At 44.0% G+C, this 19026-nt stretch overlaps 1 protein-coding gene across 1 annotated transcript in view; it reads left to right on the forward strand.

Annotated features, from left to right (window-relative positions):
- Window positions 1-19026, forward strand: part of TMEM255A (transmembrane protein 255A) — a 51558-nt gene that overhangs the window by 13771 nt on the left and 18761 nt on the right. Inside the window, exons 4-8 of the mRNA XM_006082328.2 lie at window positions 1569-1658; window positions 6660-6728; window positions 8173-8244; window positions 8627-8715; window positions 17912-18074. Of these exons, the coding sequence (XP_006082390.1) occupies window positions 1569-1658; window positions 6660-6728; window positions 8173-8244; window positions 8627-8715; window positions 17912-18074 (483 nt within the window). The remainder of the gene's footprint in view (window positions 1-1568; window positions 1659-6659; window positions 6729-8172; window positions 8245-8626; window positions 8716-17911; window positions 18075-19026) is intronic.

Genomic DNA, 19026 nt, shown 5'->3' on the forward strand with positions numbered 1-19026 from the left:
TAACAGGAGTTAAAATTTAGAAAGTTCTATGTCCTAATGAGTTCCCACAAGAGCAAGCTGTTGTATTTTTCTGGTTCCGTCTGAGAAAGCCTCCTAGAGGGCAGGAAAAGAAGGTATGGACTGAATTGCAATCATATTGTAGTTTTATAGGGCTTGTAAATCAAGATGCCTGGTGAGTGGTCAGATGGTAGCCTGATTAGGCTCCCCCAGTATAAGTCTCTGTGCATCTTGACTTTGATAATGGGGTCTATTTAACAGTAAGTTTAATCAGATAATGTAATAGCTCTAGGGACAGAGAACTCTAATCATATGCTCTCCCCTAGCAATGTGGGGAATCGCCCTCAGGGGAGTTCTAATAGTTCTTGTTTTCCATTTCATCTGGACTCCCCCCTGCCAGTTGTGTTTGCACTTTGGACCTAAATTATTCAAAATAATGGGGGAGTTTTAGTTGTAGGGCTGATCATAGCATAGCTAATAATGCCAATTTCATGACATTGTTCATCCATTATTTACCAATTCTCTTTAGTGTTGTGAAGTGAGATTTATGGGGAGAGGTTTCTCAACAACTCCCAAAGGAGATAAGCATTTCCTCCTAGCCTGTTGAGGTGGGAGAAACTTAGGGTGGCCTTGGCTCTGGTTCCTCCTTCTCCCTGGAGACCTGCTTAATGCCATGCTATTTCCCCCTTTAATCCCCCAAACACCTCAAGGAAGAAAAACGCTGAATCTATCTAGTTCTGAGGTTCAACACGAGTAGATGGTGGACTCAGGCTGCACCTATCCATGCCCCTGGAAGCACCTACTCCCTACCACCTTTGTAATGGAAGATAAATTATTAGGAATATTTCTTTTGTCTAACAAGGTCAGAGAATAGGGCAATCTAGTTCAAGCAAACATTTTTCTTACTTGAAATTCTTCATATGCACCACACAGAGGCTTCAATGTCAGAGACTTCAACCTTTGTAGAATGTCTTTGACATTTAAGTTTTAAGTTGAATGTTCTCTTTATTTAATGATGCAGAAGACCATGTTGGGTTATGCAAGGCCTCAGAATCATCCCTGTATTCATCAATGCCCACTATGAGGGGTTGGGAAGAACATTGGACTAGGAGTTGGTGGGCACCAGACTCTTGCATGGACTAGATGGTGATCCTGGGCACACACACCACTTCCACTCTCTGAGCCTCTAATTTCACAATAAATTAAATAGAGAGTTGGACTACATGATGTCAAAGATTCAACATTTTTCTGAATCTGAGAATGGAAGAGTCACACAGTCAAATTCTGCCATGGACAGCATGCTGGATACCAGCAAGCCTGCTCTTTGGTGCTCACAGGCTCACAGAGTGAATTTCTTTATTTGCCCTGAAAATGTAAAAGGTTCTTCATCAGCCCCTTCTCTGCCTCGCCCTTCCTCAGCTCCCACTAATCCTGCATGGCTGCAAAGAGCATCCTCATGGAGTGGCAAGCCAGAGTTCTGCTTTGTCTGGCAGTCTATTGGGGATCATCTATTTTCCAGAAGCAGCAAGAGTGGAAAGCTAACAGACACTTTTGTTTTGTTCCCTTCACAGTTGGTGGCTTCTATCGTCTTTATCAGCTTTGGTGTGATTGCAGCCTTCTGTTGTGCCATAGTCGATGGGGTCTTTGCTGCCAGACACATTGTGAGTATTTTTAGTCCTGGTTTAAAGTAAGTGTGCACTACAGCAAGGCTTCACTGAATCTGTGCTGGATGTGTGCTGAGTGCCCTGAGAGGAACAGAAGAGAGAGAAGATAGGATCCCTGTACCAAAGAGCTGACAGTCAAGATGAGGACACCCATGGACACACAGGCATCTAGAGAACTGAGTCTAGGCTGAGGGTACAGACTCTAAGTACCAGAGTGTTTTATCTTGGACTTCAGAGGTCAGGGCAGGCTTCCCGGTGGTGGTGGGGCTGGAGTGAAGCCTTTGGCATGTGGGTGAGATTTGGAAAGGCAAAGGCAGGGCAGTGGGACCAGGGGAATGGCTTAGAACTGATGTTGGTAAAGAGGAAGTAGGGAGAGAAGAGCAGGAAACCACATACTAGTAACTTCCTGAGAGACTTGAAGTTTTCAATAGATGGCCTCTCTCTCCTTCAACAGCAACAAGAGCAGACCACTTTTTCTTGGATGCCTGAACTTTGCTGTCAACTACAGCAGTGATTGGAGAGTAGAGATGTGATTGGGGTCTAGGGAAAGTGCCAGAACTAGAAGCTTCCATTCAGAGCCCAGTCCTGGTGTTAAGATGCCAAATGCTTCCTACTCTGGAGAATCTGTGCCTTGAAAAAGGCCATTTTACTCCTGAAACCCAAATTTGTGCTTATTCTCTGGGGATAAGATAGACACATAGGATTCAGAGCATTCCTATGTGGCTCTCTATAGGAGAGGATGGCATCATGAGCTAAAATGGCTTTCTCCATTTCCCTTTTTCAGCACTTTCTATTTCATACTATTCTAGACATCTGGCCTAGGGCCAACTTCTCCATTAGGCACAAGTGCCTGTGATTCACACTATTTTCAGGGGCCCATAAGAATATTTTTTTTTTTCAAATCAGAAGAAAATGATGCATATTTAGGTCAAAAGAAAGTTTTTGTATAATATGAATATATGGCGATTAAATAATAAGATATAATTGAAATAAATAAAATATAATTTTCAGTATTTTTTAAAGAAGGAGGGGGCCCACAAAGGCAAAAGTGTCTAAGTCCCAGGGAAGTCATAGTGTAGTTCTGATCTGGCCCACAAACAAAAATCAAGCCACAGCAAATAACTGAGCTCCCACAACAAACTCAAATAGTCATTTGATTCCAACTGAACCAACATCAAAAATGAAAACATGTCATGAACTAGTTTGACTTTGTTTTGTGTTTTTCTAAAACAATTGAATTGGAGCAAAATTGTATTATTGAGATCTTCTGTGGATCAATGATATTTAAGTTCATTTCAGTCATGGGCTAATAGTGCAGGTCATCCTGAGGGAGTGTCATATGTATGGCTGGATATGGAAAATTATGATTTGCAACATTATTATTTTAATTTCAACTTGTTCTTGGACCTTCCTCCCAGACATAACAGTTAGTTCCTCCTTTGCCAAGATTAGAGGAATTCATATGGTCAGTGCTGCCACCCAAGCAGTATCTGAAATGGCATCTCTGGAAATAATTTCTGGGAAGGGGTAAAAGAAAAAGGTGGGAGAGAGAGGCCCTTTGCCCAATTTTCTTTCAGGGCCAGGATATAAATGTAGGCCCTTAGATCAGACCCATCCCCTCTGATTTGCGCTGAGAGCAGCCATCTTGTTCTTCATCGTTTTCTTCTTAAAAAGGCAAATGACACATCAGGAACTTATCCACAATCCTATCACCCTCATATACCAATTATTATCATTTTTGCATATTACCTTCAGAGCACATACCTATTTTTGTAGCATGGTTGCACTCAATCATAATATGCATGCTATTCTGAATTCAATAGGAGCCATCTTGATAACAATAATGCCTTATTTTTGTGTATGCATGTAGCGTTTCATTGTGCCTTCACATCTATTATTTCATTTGAGACCCACAGCAATCCTGTGAGGTATGTAGGGCAGGCATTATTATCCCCACTTGACAAACATTATTCACTCTGCAGCGGTCTCCATGGCAACATAGGCCTTGTGGCTAAGAAGCCTGCAGTAGATTTTGATGGCATCATGAGCTAAAATGGCTTCCTCCATTTCCCTCCTCTCCTAATTTTTAAAACATCTTTATTGAGATGTAGTTCACATCTCATATAATTCACCCATTTAAAGTATACAATTCAGTGACTTTTATATCTTCACAGTTAGTGCAAACTATCACCACATCAATTTTAAAAGATTTTCATCATCCCCCCAAAGAAAACCCATATCTTTTAGCTGTCACCTCCCCATCCCTTACTCCCCAGTCCTATGCAACCACTAATGTAATCATACAATATGTGGTATTTTGTGACCTGATTTCTTTAACTTAGTATAATATTTTCAAGGTTCATCCATGCTATAACATATATCAGTGCTTCATTTTCTTTTATGGCCTAATAATATTGCATTGTGTGGATATACCAAAGTTTGTTTGTGCAGCTGATGGACATTTAGGTTGTTTCTACCTTTTGGCTATTATGAATAATGCTGCTATAAGCATTTATGTACAAGTTTCTGTATGGACATATGTTTTCATTTCCCTTGGCTATATATCTATGAATGGAATTGTTGAGTCATATGGTAACTATGTTTAACCTTTTGAGAAACTACCAGACAGTTTTCCAAAGTGGCTGTGCCATTTTACATTCCCCTTGGAAGTGTATGAGTGTTCCAGTTTCTCCACATCCTTGTCAACTCTTGTTATTATCTGACTTTTTAATTCTAGCCATCCTAGTGGATTAGTGGGTATGAAGTAGTATCTGATTGTGGGTTTGATTTGCATTTGCTGGAAACTCTTAATGTTTTATTACTGACTTCAGTCAAAGGCAATGGGTAAAAATCCAAATTATATTTACCAGAAGTTTCCTCTAATGATCCCTATCTGCCTTTGACTCCAGGCTCTGTGTACCTCCCACAGATAGTGGCCTGAAGTAGCACATTTGACTCAGTGGGTTGGGGTAAGGCTGGATGAATCTTTAAGAAAACCTTTGTGTCTCCACTGTACCTGTCCTAAGACATCTGCCAGTCCTAATTGACACCCAGAGACTTTTGAGGAATGAGGCTTTATTCATTTATAGTGATATCTGTTGGCCAGTTTAAATCAAAGGTACATCTTGATCCTAGTATTGCTTGGATGGGTTAAAGCCAGCTTTTCCTGGTTTTGAGGCCCTTTAATATCATCTTGCCCTGTCTTTTGGCTTTGAGCCTATGAACTTCTAAAGACTTACTTTCCTACACACCCCTGTAAATGTTTCTTGTTCCTTCTCTCTCTCGTCTCCTAATTCCTCCCTTTTTCCTCCCCCAAATATAGCCATTAACTAGATGGGAAAGTCATATTACCTTTCTGTGCCACAGTTTCTCCTTCTCCAAATGGATATAATAATAACCTACCTGTCAGGGTAAGTATGAGGACAATATGAAGTCATGGGTGTGTACATGCCCTAAGAGGGCTTGGCACAGAGCAGATACTCACCACAAAGCAATATCTGTTTTCATCCCTTCACTCCAGAGATGATGATCCTTTAGATTAAAAAGGTTGCTGAGCCCTGGCTGAGTGACCTTTCCTTACCTCTCAATTGCATAGGCTTGTTCTTCCTCTGGGATCTCAATGTAAAATAGCAACCAGAAACACCAAATGGGCAGCCATCGCATATGTGTATTTTCATTTAGGGTATTTGATGGCTGAATGCTTTTTGCAGAACCAGGAGGTCAGGAGTGCTGTGACCAGCAAGCACATCAAGCCTCCCGTTCCACAGGATAATAATAACTTCTGCTATCACCCGAACATGGAAAATAAACCCTGTTGGGTTTGAACATGAGAACTCTCATTCTTTTCCAGCCCAACTCCAGGCTAAGGCAATAGAACAATGTACTTTTAGAACACTGGGCAGCCAGGAGGTTCATGTAGAAACAGCTGATGGAAAGTCCTAGGTCCTTGATGGTATGGAGGCTAGGAGGCAGGAAGCACTTGGGTGCCAGGAACAGGAGATGCTAAATCACATATGTGGGGAAAAGCAGCCACCAGGATCATTGGAAATGCTGAGAGAACTGGGGGCAGGGTGGGAAGCAATTGGTAAACTCCCATTACCAGGATGCTTTGGCCAAACCCCTAAGGTCACTTTGCATAAACCGATTGTCCCGTCCCAACCTGTTTTTGGCCCAAGCCCCCTACCACTCAGGGGATGTTTACTGTTACCCTGAAAGTGAACAACATCCCCTGCCTGCAAGCTTCCCGGCAGCATTGTATCTATCTGTTCTATGCCAACCCCCACCCCCTGTACCCCATGCCTGAGAGCTTCCTTACGAGGAAGCTAGCCAAGCCAGTGGGTAAATCAACTGTTCTTAAGGCCCATGTTAGTTTTCTTGCAGTATTTTTGGAGTTCTCTGTCTTTATCTAATTTGTGAAAATGGCTCATAGTTCAGGAAAGTTAAAATCTCAGTAGCTGCCCATCCCCCTGGAGCTTGCTTCTTGAGCTCTCCCTTCTGGAAAAGCGGTGGCCCTGACAGCAGGGAGTACATGTCAGCCAGCCCGGGTCCTGTCCTCAGGTGACAATGAGACCTCATTGTTAGAGCTATGCTGTCCAGCCCCATCCCCTCCCCATCATTTAGGAGTGTGATGTTGCAATTACCTGGAGCTTTGAAGCTCAGTCCCTGGGAACTCTGTGCAAGAAGAAAAAGACTAGGAATAAAACGAGAGAGGAAATTTGAGGAAACCCAATTCTCAATCAATTTCCTAATTCCCCATTAACCAAGTGGTCCAACTGAAAGCAGTTATTAGAACATTTTTATCTGATCTTCACATTCTCAGTCTTCTTAGTTGAATTAACTCAACCCACTGCTTACTCTCTCAGGGGTGTGTGTGTGTGTGTGTGTGTGTGTGTGTGTGTGTGTGTGTGTGTGTTTTCAAATCTTTTATTATCCATCAGACCACTTGCTGCTTTATTTTCCAAAGCCAAAACCCCTTTGGTTTGGTGTTTCCATTTATAGGATCTGAAACCACTCTACGCTAACCGGTGCCACTATGTCCCCAAGACATCCCAGAAGGAAGCTGAGGAGGTGAGCCAGAATGAGGCTATATGTCTTACCTTTTGGGAAAGTCTTCTGTTCTGTATAAAACCTTTGTCTTTTACTCCTTTCCAGGGGCCTAAGGCTGGCTGCTAGGTATCTGTTTTTGATTTGTTCTGCGGATCAGAGCACAGTGCTAATAAGGCTATGGTCATAGGTTGGAGCCTCATGAGGCCTAATAAGATTTACTTTGTTTTATGGACACAGGCTGCCCCTCTGCCCCTGCAGGCAGCCTCTCAGTTTGTGGCTTTGATCCCTAGAGAAACAGATAAGAGTACAGAGGCCACAGTGCAGGGCCCTCCCCCATCTCTGTGGATAAGGGTTCAGTTGCCTGTGGTTCAGGTGCCCAAGCTGGAAGAAAATTAGAAGCTCCACCAAGGCACTAGGCCTAGACTAGGGGGAAGATCCTGAGTCCTCCACACACGAGGGGTCAGGAAGTCAAATGAGGGTGATTGAGAGGTCTAGTTCCCTTGGTGGCTCTGGGGAGGGCTGGACTGTTAGCCTGGCCCCTTTCATGAGACCGGTCTGATAATGTTTGAATGGGTACATGACAGTCTCTCTCCACTGACCCACACAGCTCTCTTTGTGTTCCATGTCCTTTCATGCAGAACTAGAGGTGGTGGACAGTGAGGTAAAGCACGGCTCCATGTCATTTTTGGAGAGCTTCCATTTCAGTACATAATAGCCCTTCCCCAACCCAGAGATCACTTTCATAGGAAACTGTACTGTGTGCTTCTAGGAACCTTGACACTTTGGTTCTCTGTTAATCTCTAAATTGAAAGTCAGCCCTCCCCCACCACCACCACCCCCGCCCCGCGCCAAAAGTTAGAACAAATTTAAACTTGTGATTGGGAGAAAAGAGAGACAAGTGGATATAAAATGACCACTGCATTACACAACTTCAGGGGAAGCCATTCTATATAAAACATAATGTGAAGTTATATTTTATGGAGTTAGGCAGAGCGATAGCCCTGCTCCCAAGGCATCAGGGCAAATACTTTTTTTTATGGCCCTGCCACCCACTTGCCTTCTTTTTCTTTTCCCAACTACAAATTTACCATTTTTCTAACTATCCTCAGGTTAGAAGGGAGGAGTAGAAATATTATATGCTTATCAGAAAGTCCGTGAGCATTTGGATAAAAATGAATGCCCATTTACTAGGAATATTCTCTATAACACAACTGAACAAATTTACAAACACTTCATTGCATCTATATAGCCATATGGGGGAGAGAGTCAGGAAAATTTCTTACCAACAAGAGTAAATAGAAATTAAAAATTTTTTGCTAATCATGATGGGTAAAATGTCATTGTTCTTGTCTCGATTTCGTTGTCATTGCTTTCCTGTGTTAATTTGGTGACTGTAAAAATGTTAATAACTTCCATAGGTTCTCTGATAATCCTTGTCCCCCTAACCCTATTTTTCCTATATAAGGTCATAAGTTCCTCAACCAAAAATTCTCCTTCCACGAGGGTTATGAGGAACCTTACCCAGGCAGCTAGAGAGGTACCATTGTACTTCAGGGTGCATGTGACAGCCCCTCTGTCTTCCTTCCCATCTGGTCCCCTTTCCTATACCATGATTTTCCTTCCCTGTCATATCCTCATTTCCTACCGTCTATTTGTTCTTCTGTCTGTTCTTCCATCCATCCTTCCTCCTCTTCATCTCCACCTTTCAGGGATGGGACACTGAGGGCGTGGCTGAGGCTGGATTTGAGCCCAGCTACACAGTGAGTTGCCTCATGCACAATTCAGCCAGTCCCCTGCCCAACCCTCCCGTGCATTGGTGTGTTCATCTCACAGCATGTCGCTAACTCACATTTCCAGTCCCAAAGGGTCCTGCCTCCCATGCAATGCCAGCTCATCTCCTCACTGTTGTGTGCCCTCAGGTGAACTGCCCTCACCTCACCCGTGGATTCTGCACGCCTCGCATCCGAGGCAACACCTGCTTCTGCTGTGAACTCTACAACTGTGGCAAGTAAGAGTGGAGCCTCCAGGCATGGGAATATTGGTTTGATCACAATGGATGATAGAAGGGCTAGGATGGGGGAAGGGCATGCCATAGGGATCAGAGAAGTAGAAGACACTGGTCAGTCACCAGATTTCAGCCCAAATGCATTACCTGCCTTCTCTGTGCCAGGAAGCATGTCAAGTGCTTTTAAATATTTTATCTCATTTCATTCTTGTCTATGATGTCTGTAGAATTATTATCTCCATTTTACAGATGATGAGAGTGAGGCTCAGATGAAATAGACAACTAGCCCAAGGTCACACAGAAGTTGAAAATTATAGAGATAGGGTCAAACACAGTTCTAAGTCCAAGTTGAACAATACTGAACAAGTTGCCCTAGCCAGTTTGGCTCAGTGGATAGAATGCCAGCCTGCGGACCAAAGAGTCCTGGGTTTGATTCCGGTCAAGGGCACGTACCTTGGCTGCAGGTTCCTCCCTGGCCCCGGGCCCTGGGTGAGGCTCATGCAGGAGGCAACCAACTGATGTGTTTCTCTCACATCGATGTTTCTCTCTGTCTTTCCCTTTCTCTTCCACGCTCTCTAAAAATCAATGGAAAAAATACCCTTGGGTGATAATAACAAGTCATTATTGAGTACTTTCTCTGTGCATGGCCCTATTCTAGACACTGGAGATTCAGCAGCAAACAAAACAAAAATCCTTGCCCTCTTGGAGCTTCTATTTTATTAAGGAAATCAGTCAATAAACGTGAATATACAGGGTTAGGCAAAAGTAGGTTTACAGTTGTTCATCTATACCAGCGGTTCTCAAACTGTGGGTCGCAACCCCTTTGGGGGTTGAACGACCCTTTCACAGGGGTCGCCTAAGACCATCGGAAAACACATATATAATTACATATTGATTTTGTGATTAATCACTATGCTTTAATTATGTTCAATTTGTAACAATGAAAATACATCCTGCATATCAGATATTTACATTATGATTCATAACAGTAGCAAAATTACAGTTATGAAGTAGCAATGAAAATAATTTTATGGTTGGGGGTCACCACGACATGAGGAACTGTATTAAAGGGTTGCGGCATTAGGAAGGTCGAGAACCACTGATCTATACTAATAAAAGGATAATATGCTAATTAGGCTGGATGTCTTCCAGACATCCTTCCTGACAAAGCCAGGGGCTTGGCCCACCTGTGCATACTGCCCCCGGGCCCCTCGCCCAGGCAGCCCCGCCCCCCAGTGGAAACCCCCACCCTGATGGGGGTGTGGATAGACAGCAAACGGCCCTCAGCCCCTCACCCAGGCAGGCCACGTTCCCCCAATGGGGACCCCCACCATAATGGGGGCATGGCCAGCCTGCAAATGGCCCTCAGTCCCTCACCCAGGCCAGCCACGCCCCCCCAGCGGGGACCCCCACCCCGATGGGGGTGTGGCTGGCCTGCAAACCCCCAGGTGCCCCTCGCCCAGGGCAGCCCTGTCCCCCAGCGGGGACCCCTACCCCAATCGGGGCAGCCAGCCTGCAAACCGTCCCAGGCTCCTCTCCCAGGCCGGCCCAGCCCCCCAAGGGGACCCCCACCCCAATCCAGGACCCCCTTCAGGGCAGACCAGCTGGCCCCCACCTGTGCACCAGGCTTCTATACTAATAAAAGGATAATATGCTAATTAGACCAGACGTCCTTCCAGACAAAGCCATGGTGGTGGGGCTGAGGCAGAGGCAGTTATGGGTGATCAGGACAGCAGGGTAGAGAAGTTAGGGGGATCAGGCCAGCAGGGGAGGGCAGTTAGAGGGATCCGGATTGGAGAGGGTGCAGGCTGGGCTGAGGGACCCCCGCCCCTTCCCCCCCCCCCATGCACAAATTTCGTGCATTGGGCCTCTAGTATGGAAAATAATACAATAATTTAAAAATATTAGTAGAAGAATAAACTTCGTGTTTTGGGTACCCACAACTATAAACCTACTTTTGTACCACCCTGTATAACATGCCAAGTATTAATCAGAGCACTGAAAAAAAAAGAAGTATGAAAGGCAGATAGATAGTAACAGGAGGGGAATGTGTGTGCTGTGTTAGATGGAGCATCAGGAAAGGCCTCTTTGAGGAGGTGACATTTGTGCAGAAACCTGAGTAATGTGAGAGGGCAACCCAAGTAGATACCTGGGGGGGAAGAGTTTTTCAAGCAGAGAGAACACCAAGTGCAAAGGCCCTGAGGCAGGAGCAGGATTGGTGCTATTTCTGCTACAACCATTCTGGCTCTCTGCCCTCCAATTGTAAAAATATCATTTATTCTTTCTTTCAAAACATTTAGGAGCTAGGAATACAGAGACTACTGCTGTGGAGTTCACAAGTTTAGTAGGGAAGACAGATATCTGAACAATTGATTGCAATATAGTATAAGTGTGGTGGGGAATCAGTGGATGGACTGGGGACACTGGAAACACAGATGATTGAAAGTCAGAGTTGCTGGGGGGGTGCAGTGCCAAGGGGAAGTTGGTGTGGGAGCTGAGACTTAAAGGATAAATAGGATGTTAGGAAACAAACTAAAAGTGGGTGGAAGTTGGGAAGTATTCCCAAGCATTGTGGGGGTGGGGTTATACAAGGGGGTAGGTGGTAAGAACAGAGTTGTAGTCACAGGGCAAATTATGGAGGTCTCTTTTGAACAATAATAGATACAGAGGCAGAGCTGCCTCAAACTGATTGTCAAACTGCAGTGGGAAGGCCAGGGAGGGTTGGGGGGCAGGAGGGAGGAGAGTAAGAGATCAACCGAAGGACTTGTATGCATGCATATAAGCATAACTAATGGACATAAGACACTGGGGGGTAAGGGAGGCCAGGGGATTGTCAAGGGCGGGGAGAAAAAAAGGACACTTATGTAATACCCTTTTAATACTTTTAGCAAAAAAAAAAAAAGAAAAAAAAGAAAAGAAAAAAAAGAGTAGTTTGAAGGTGCAAATAAAGGGTAGTTATTCATTAAAGTTCTTTCATATAAAAAAAACAACAACAAATTATGGAGGTCTCCTTGGACATAGAAATGCCTTTGGACTTGAGTCTGTAAACAATTGGGATCCATTGGAGGATATAGCATGGAAAATGGATTTGAGTGTTTAGAAAGGAGCTAGGGGGTCACTGCAAGAGTTTAGACCAAAGAGAATGGATCCTGGATTAAGTTGGTTTGGAGATACTAGACAGCAAGGAACACTTTCAAGAGCAATTTAGAAAGTAAAATTGACAGGAATGCATGAGCAAAAGATACAGAGTATAAGTGAATAGTCCTGCCTGTGGGGTGTGTCAGCCAATTCCTGCCCAGGCACATATTTTCTCTAGACTCTCAGTGCAGGAGTGCTGAGGGCCAGGAGAGGGAGGAGGAAGGGGGGAGTTAGCAGAAGAAGCCTGAATGGAGCTAGATCCAGAGGGGTCAGATGGATGCAGGCCCCCTCTTCACTCACATTCTCTACTTTCTGTATGGGAGGGGTGTCGTTTCTCTAAGTTGAGGATTAAAACCAGACAGATAAACAGACTGGAGGCAGGGAAGAGAAGGGGTGAACTCACACCAGTCTCATTTCGTTAAAAGGTTTGGTGGAGGAAAGGAAACTTAAAGACTCAAATGAGGTTTGGGGATTATCTGGGAGGTTTAATTATTCATGTTATAATAATAACTAACACTTGTAAAGGACTTCCCTCCTAGCAGCAGTGATGGAGAGCTGGCTATAATTGTACTTCTTGAGTCCATCCTTTCAAAAATGATCAAAGGAATGTAAAATAGGTCCCAGGGGAATTGGGGTTCTGTTGCTATCTTTCCTTTTGCCTCTCTTTATCCCTCCCTCCCCTGCTCTGCCATTTCCTCTCTTTTTTCCTGCTCCCTCCTCTTAACAGCCTCTTCCCTACTCCTTGCTCCCCTCTCCTTTCCGGTTTCAAGGCCTCCTGGGGCAGGGGGCTGGGAGCTGGCCAGAATAGGGCCTGAGATCTGAGAATGAAACAGGAGGCCCACTGAGGAGGCTGAGAAGCGATTCCTTGCAGATACACCTTTCTCTTTGCAATTAGGTGTATTTCTGACAAAGTTTTGAATAAACTAAATCCTACTTTAAATTCCATTTAGCTGAGCCCTTAGATTTTTTTTGAAAGTGGAGACTCAAGCCCAGTTTATCTTTCTGTCAAATCCAATCTTCATAATAACTGACTTTCTAGTTTTTTTCTTTGTTAATTCTCACCCGAGGATATTTTTCCATAGATTTTTAGAGAGAGTGGAAGGGAGGGAAAGAGGGAGGGGGAAAGAGGGATAGGAAGAAGGGAGGAGAGAGAGAGAGAGAGAGAGAGAGAGAGAGAAAGAGAGAAACATCAATGTGACAAAGACACATCGATTGGTTGCCTCCTGCATGCGCCCAGACCATGACCAGAGATAGAACCTACAACCTAGGTATGTAAGTGCCTGTGGGAATCGAACCCACAACCCTTTGGGGTGTGGGCTGACACTCTAACCACTGAGAAACACCATCCAGGGCTGACTTTTTTAAAGCAAGTTATGCTAGTATTATCTTCAATGGTCTAAAGGAATTTTATGAGGAGCTGTACTAAACTCTGGGCTCACTAAAGGCAGTGAACATGACTTCATGTTATCTATATCCCAGTCCCCACCCAGCACCGGCCCAGGCATGAGTAAATACCTGATGAAAAGGGAGTGACATTTGTTGAAAAGGAACAAAAAGAGGAACATCCTTTTCACCAGCAAAATAAAATATGGGATTAGGCAACTAAGAGGGTCATGGGGACATTGCTCTCAAAGATCTTCAAACCTGGAAATGGTTTTCACCTACCTTGTGCCTGGTGACCAGCCTCGGGCAGCAGTCAAGGCCCTTTGCAAAGTCTGTCATGCTAAGATTCCAAGGGCAAGGCTACCAGAAAAGCACTTACTAAGCTCTTCATCAGGAAACTGTCACACTAGGTCATAAATCAAGATCATGAGACTTAAGAGGTGATGATCCTACAATAGAGGAAAAAGTTTACCTTGACCCAAGGCTTTTTCCAGCCAGTGTCCAAAGAGTCCTAAACTCCAGGCCTAAATATAGCTAGCCACAAGCATTCTGGGGCTCAGAGTCTTTAATTTTGCCGAATGCGTATTTGTTTTCCTCACATGAAGACTATTTTTAATCAATTGCCAGCTCCTTCAGTCCGTTTCCTGGAAAGGAGGCCAAGAGAAAAAAAAAGTGGGAACAAACACATCAGGCAGTCATTTGTACAGTGCTACGGAAACACAGAGTTGCTACTGTCCCCTCAAAGCCACAAACCTTCTCTGACGTCAGGGGCAGTGAGGTTTTAATAGCAAACATAGATTATTTTATTTTGCCTTGTGCAGGAAGGTGGCTTTCTCTAGGACGCAGATCCCCAGTAGCAGCCTTTCAGAGCACTTTACTCAGCTTTGGAGAGGCCAAGTCAATATCACTGGTTTTCACTGTATAACCTAAAGGAAGTGAAAGGAAACGGGGGTGGTTTGTGAACTGCTTCAGCTGGTAATAAAATGAAAGATGATAGCTTATTTTCACTCATTTCTTCCTTTGACAAACTTTTATTGAGCTCCTACTATGTGCCAGGGACTATTCTAGAAGAATACCTATCAATAAAACATAATTTTACCCTTAAGGAACTCAATTTACCAGGGAGATTGTGGGAAGGGGTGGGAGATTAGACAGAATGCATGCAGTGAAAGAGAGATGCACAGAGGCTGCCCTTGTCATTGCCTGCCAATCAAGAGTTGGCATATGGTTCCAGGCTCTTATCAAAGAGCAGAAGCATGCCCTTCTGTCTTATCCAGGATCTGATGCCTCCTACTTGGGTAAATGGGTCTGAAACACAGAGAGGTTATCTGTTTCTCCAGGTATACCCAGCAAGGGGATGAGAGCCCATATTGAGTTAGCAATCTCACGATCAATGCAATGATCAGTCTTTGAACTGTTACTCATTCACTAAGTACCTATTGATGACCTATAACATTTCTACAACTGTGCAAGGCAGTGAGGGAGTCACAAATGTAGGTAAAAGACCACCCTTGACCTCAAGAGGTTACAATTTAGACAGAGACATCATGTCCACCTTGGCTTGGTTGTAGCTTCAGTACCCAGCACAATACTCAGTACTGAGTAGGCTCTAAATAGACATTGGATTAAAAGAATAACTGAATTATTGACATGTGTAAAGTGCAAACTAAGAAAAACAGACTCGCCCTAGCCAGTCTATCAGTGGATAGAGCATCAGCATGCAGACCAAAGGTTTCTGGGTTCAATTCCAGTCAAGGACACTTACCTCGGTTGCAGGCTCCTCCCCAGCCTGGGCCCCGGTTGGGACTCCTGCAGGAGGAGGCAACCAATCGATGTGTTTCTCTCACATCAATATTCCTCTCTGTCTTTCCCTCTCTCTTCCACTCTCTCTAAAAATCAATGGAAAAATATCCTCGGGTAAGGATTTTTTGAAAAAGAAAAGAAAAACAGACTCTCTGAGGCTATGGGAGTCCAGGGAAAAGGCTAATGAATCAGCACTGGAGTCCTTGAAGAAGGCACTAGTGAGGTGACTATTGAAGTTTTGAGCAGTGGGAGAGATTAGGATAGGCAGAGACTAGAAGGCAGTAACTTGCACACAGGGGGAGAAATCTGAGCAAGTTTTGGAATAAGTGCCCAGCAAGGCCAGTTGGGGACTCCAGCCTGGCTGGAGTGTGAACTCCATTTTGGAGTCAGATTATGGCAGGTTGAGGAATTTGGACACATTTTCCTGAAGGTAATGGGGAGCCATGGAAGGATTTTGATTAAATGCATGACTTAGTTTTTAAAATGTTTTAGGAAGCTGAATCAGGCAGTGGTAGTGTCTGGCAAGGGATCCCTGCAGCCATGGAGGCTTGAGGGTAGGAGTGCTGAGAATGCAAAAGATGAAATTCCAGAGGAAGTTCTGCAATTCCAGAGACTAAACCAAATGGAACCATAAATCTCAAACAGAAACAAACCACACTAATTTGCTAAATCCTGAACCAGATCTAAGTATTAATGGTCTTTTGCTTCATAGCTCGGTAAAAAATATTTCAATAGCTACTGAACCCACTCAAACAGAAACCAAACATATATTCTCTACAATTATTTAATATTTTTAAACGAACTGCTGATCTATCATGTGGTGGCCTGTGCCTTTAAAGCGTTAATGCCTTTAAGAACAAGATTCAAAGTTAAATCTTGTTGCCAGTGGCTGGCTCTTAGAGGGGAAAAATATATAGCTGCATGTTTTGGTGGGGGCTCTTATTATGTGCTGGAGTGCTGCTTTTATACATTCTCTAATTAAGTCCCCCAGGCCCAGAAGGGTTAAGAAAGTTGCTCAGGGTCAGGCCGCAAATAAGTGACAGAGCCAGGGTTCAAATGCAGTCCTACTCCAGAGTTTGCTATGCCATACTGCCTATCTATATGTACTGCCAGCCTGCCTCAGTGTCTTAGGAGGTAGGCATAGATAATTTGGGGGAAGTCAGAAGCTAACTCTCAAGCCTCTCCTGGGTCCCTACAAGCCCACACTTTCCCTTACACCCAGGCCTATCCTTTCCAAGGGGATAGTCCTTGTCCAGCTGTGCCTTTTTGAGTTGAAGTAATCTGTGTGTCCTCCCTGCCCCATTCCCAGGACTGAGTACAGTGCCAACTAACAGAAGACACTCAATGTATGCTTATGGATGGTCTCTTCAATTATGTTCTGGAAAATACTTAAATCCAATTAAAATTCTGATGAATTGAAATACCTTTAAAATTCCACTACGGCAGATGACTATGTAAAACAGTGGTTCTCTAACATCAGTGAGCATGTTAACACAGATTCCTGAGCCTCACTCCCCGCCCCCCAAATTCTGCCAAATTCAGTAGGACTGAGGCTGGGTCTAAGAATCTGAGTGTTAACTAGCTCTTTCTCAAAGACATATAATCATACACAAAGACACCCATAGGCACACACAAATAATACACTGACACACACAGGCAGACACACATACACACAAACGCAGATGATTCTGACCCAGGCTGTCCTGTAACCACACTGATTTCAATTTGTTAGAGAAACACCGATTTTAAGGAATCCTAAGATAAATTCATCAGTCAAGTTTAAAAGTCTTTTCTTGTGTGACTAATCCCTCCCTGATTCATTCTGAAGGTTAACCTTTAATTTTTTCCCCTTTTTCATTTTCAGCGTTCTTATAGCAGGGGAGTCACGTGTAATAACCATCTCGATGCCAGGATGTTTGGTTCTGACTTTCATTTTATGAATCACAGTGTTTTAGTTTTATTTTTTTAAATATATTTTTATTGATTTCAGAGAGGAAGGGAGAGGGAGAGAGATAGAAACATCAATGATGAAAGAGAATCATTGATCAACTGCCTCCTGCACGCCCCCTACTGGGAGTTGAGCCCGCAACCCAGGCATGTGCCCTTGACTGGAATTGAACCTGGGACCCTTCAGTCCATAGGCTGACGCTCTATCCACTGAGCCAAACCAGCTAGGGCTGTTGGTGTTTTGTTTTGTCTTGAGAAAGGAAACACTGATATCTTTGAAGCCTGAATTCAGATCCCAGCCCTTCCTCTTACGACTTGAGCAAGTTCCTAACCTCTCTGTGCTTCAGTTTCTTCATCGGTAAAAAGGGAATAGTGATAGTAACTACCTCACAGAGTATTTTAAGGATTTACCGTGCTGTCTAATAGAACTTGATGTGATGATGGAAATGTTTGTAAACTGCTCTGTCCGGCACAGTAACCAGCCACTAGTGTGGCTATTGAGCATGTAACACGTGGCTGATGAGACTGAAGAACTGAATTTTAAAAATTTTACTTTATGTTAATGAATTCAAATTTATATAGCCACATGTGACTAGTAACTGCCATATTAGCACAGTTTTAATGAATTCACATATGTAAAATCCTTAGCACTGTGTCTGGCATATTGCCAAGTGTCAATAATGTCATCTAGGATCAGTGTTAGTGATAACAAGTGTTTCTCTGGCAGGTAGTAGTTTTTTATTGTTGATTTTTAATAAACAGCAATCACACTTGGATTTATTATAGTATCTTGCTCCCCACGTGCATTCATACCTATGATATCCCTTACAATAGTTCACCTGTTTTTCATTGAGCTGGGTGGTAGCCAAAGCCCTAGGGCCCAACCTGCTCCCCCGGGACTGACTGAAGTGTGCTTCTCCCTGTCCAGCAGGGTGGAAATTACTGGTGGCTACTATGAATACATCGATGTCAGCAGTTGCCAGGACATCATCCATCTCTACCACCTGCTCTGGTCTGCCACCATCCTCAACATCGTCGGCCTGTTCCTGGGCATCATCACTGCCGCTGTCCTTGGAGGCTTTAAGGACATGGTAAGGAAGGGTCTTCCCTTTCCACAGAGGCCCCTGTTGGGGGTGAGAGCCAGGCTTGGGGTAAGGAACAATGGGCATATTTTGAAGGGAGGAATCAGAAGCAATTGCTTCAAGAATGTAACTGCCTTCAAACATCTGCAAATATTTCTTGTTAACATGAGTTGCTTGTGTTCTTATGGTACATTCTGGGGTGGAAGGAGAGGAGGGTGTTATAAATTCTCTGGTTCATGCTGGTTATGCAAATACTACAGGCCCAATGCACGAAATTTGTGCAAGGGGCTTGGCTCTCACAGCCCCTGCTTCGGCCAGAAGGTCGTCCAGAAGGACATCTGGAAGGTCGTTCAGCTGTCCAGTCTAATTGGCATATTATGCTTTTATATAGATAGCCTTTTCAAACTCTCCCCCACCCTAAACACACTTTTAGCAGAAACCTTTTTGGGTAGTTTTTCCCCTAACAGACTTGGGGAGAGATGGAAGGCAAGAGTTGGTTTTTCAAAATCTTTATTGTTGAGAGTATTACAGATGCCCCCCTCTTTTTCTCCCCATTGCACCTCTACACCCACGTCCTGTGGTTTTTTTAGCTACAGGTAAGAGTAATGGTAGTTTCCCCTTCTCAGGAATTTCATCCTGGAGTTTCTCCAGAAAAAGCATCTGGACTCTTTTTTTAACTCCCCCCCACCCCTGCATTTGAAGAGCCAGCCCTGGGCTAAGCTGCTTGCCAGGTCTTGTCCTCAACCTCAACCTCAATCTCAGCCTCCCCACATACCCTAACCTCTCTTTCAACTCTTTTCCATCTTTGTGTGTATCTGCAAAGGCACGCCAGGACTCAGCACCCAGTAGGTGCTTCATAATAGTGGGCTCCTTTCTTCTTTTGTTTTTAAAGCATTTCTAAGCTTTTATTTGCTTATTTAATAAACCTTGATCTCAAATTATAGAGATAATAGCTTTAGAA

This window comes from Myotis lucifugus, unplaced genomic scaffold (genome assembly GCF_000147115.1).
Source record: "Myotis lucifugus unplaced genomic scaffold, Myoluc2.0 scaffold_2, whole genome shotgun sequence".
In the NCBI taxonomy this organism is placed as follows: Eukaryota; Metazoa; Chordata; class Mammalia; order Chiroptera; family Vespertilionidae; genus Myotis; species Myotis lucifugus.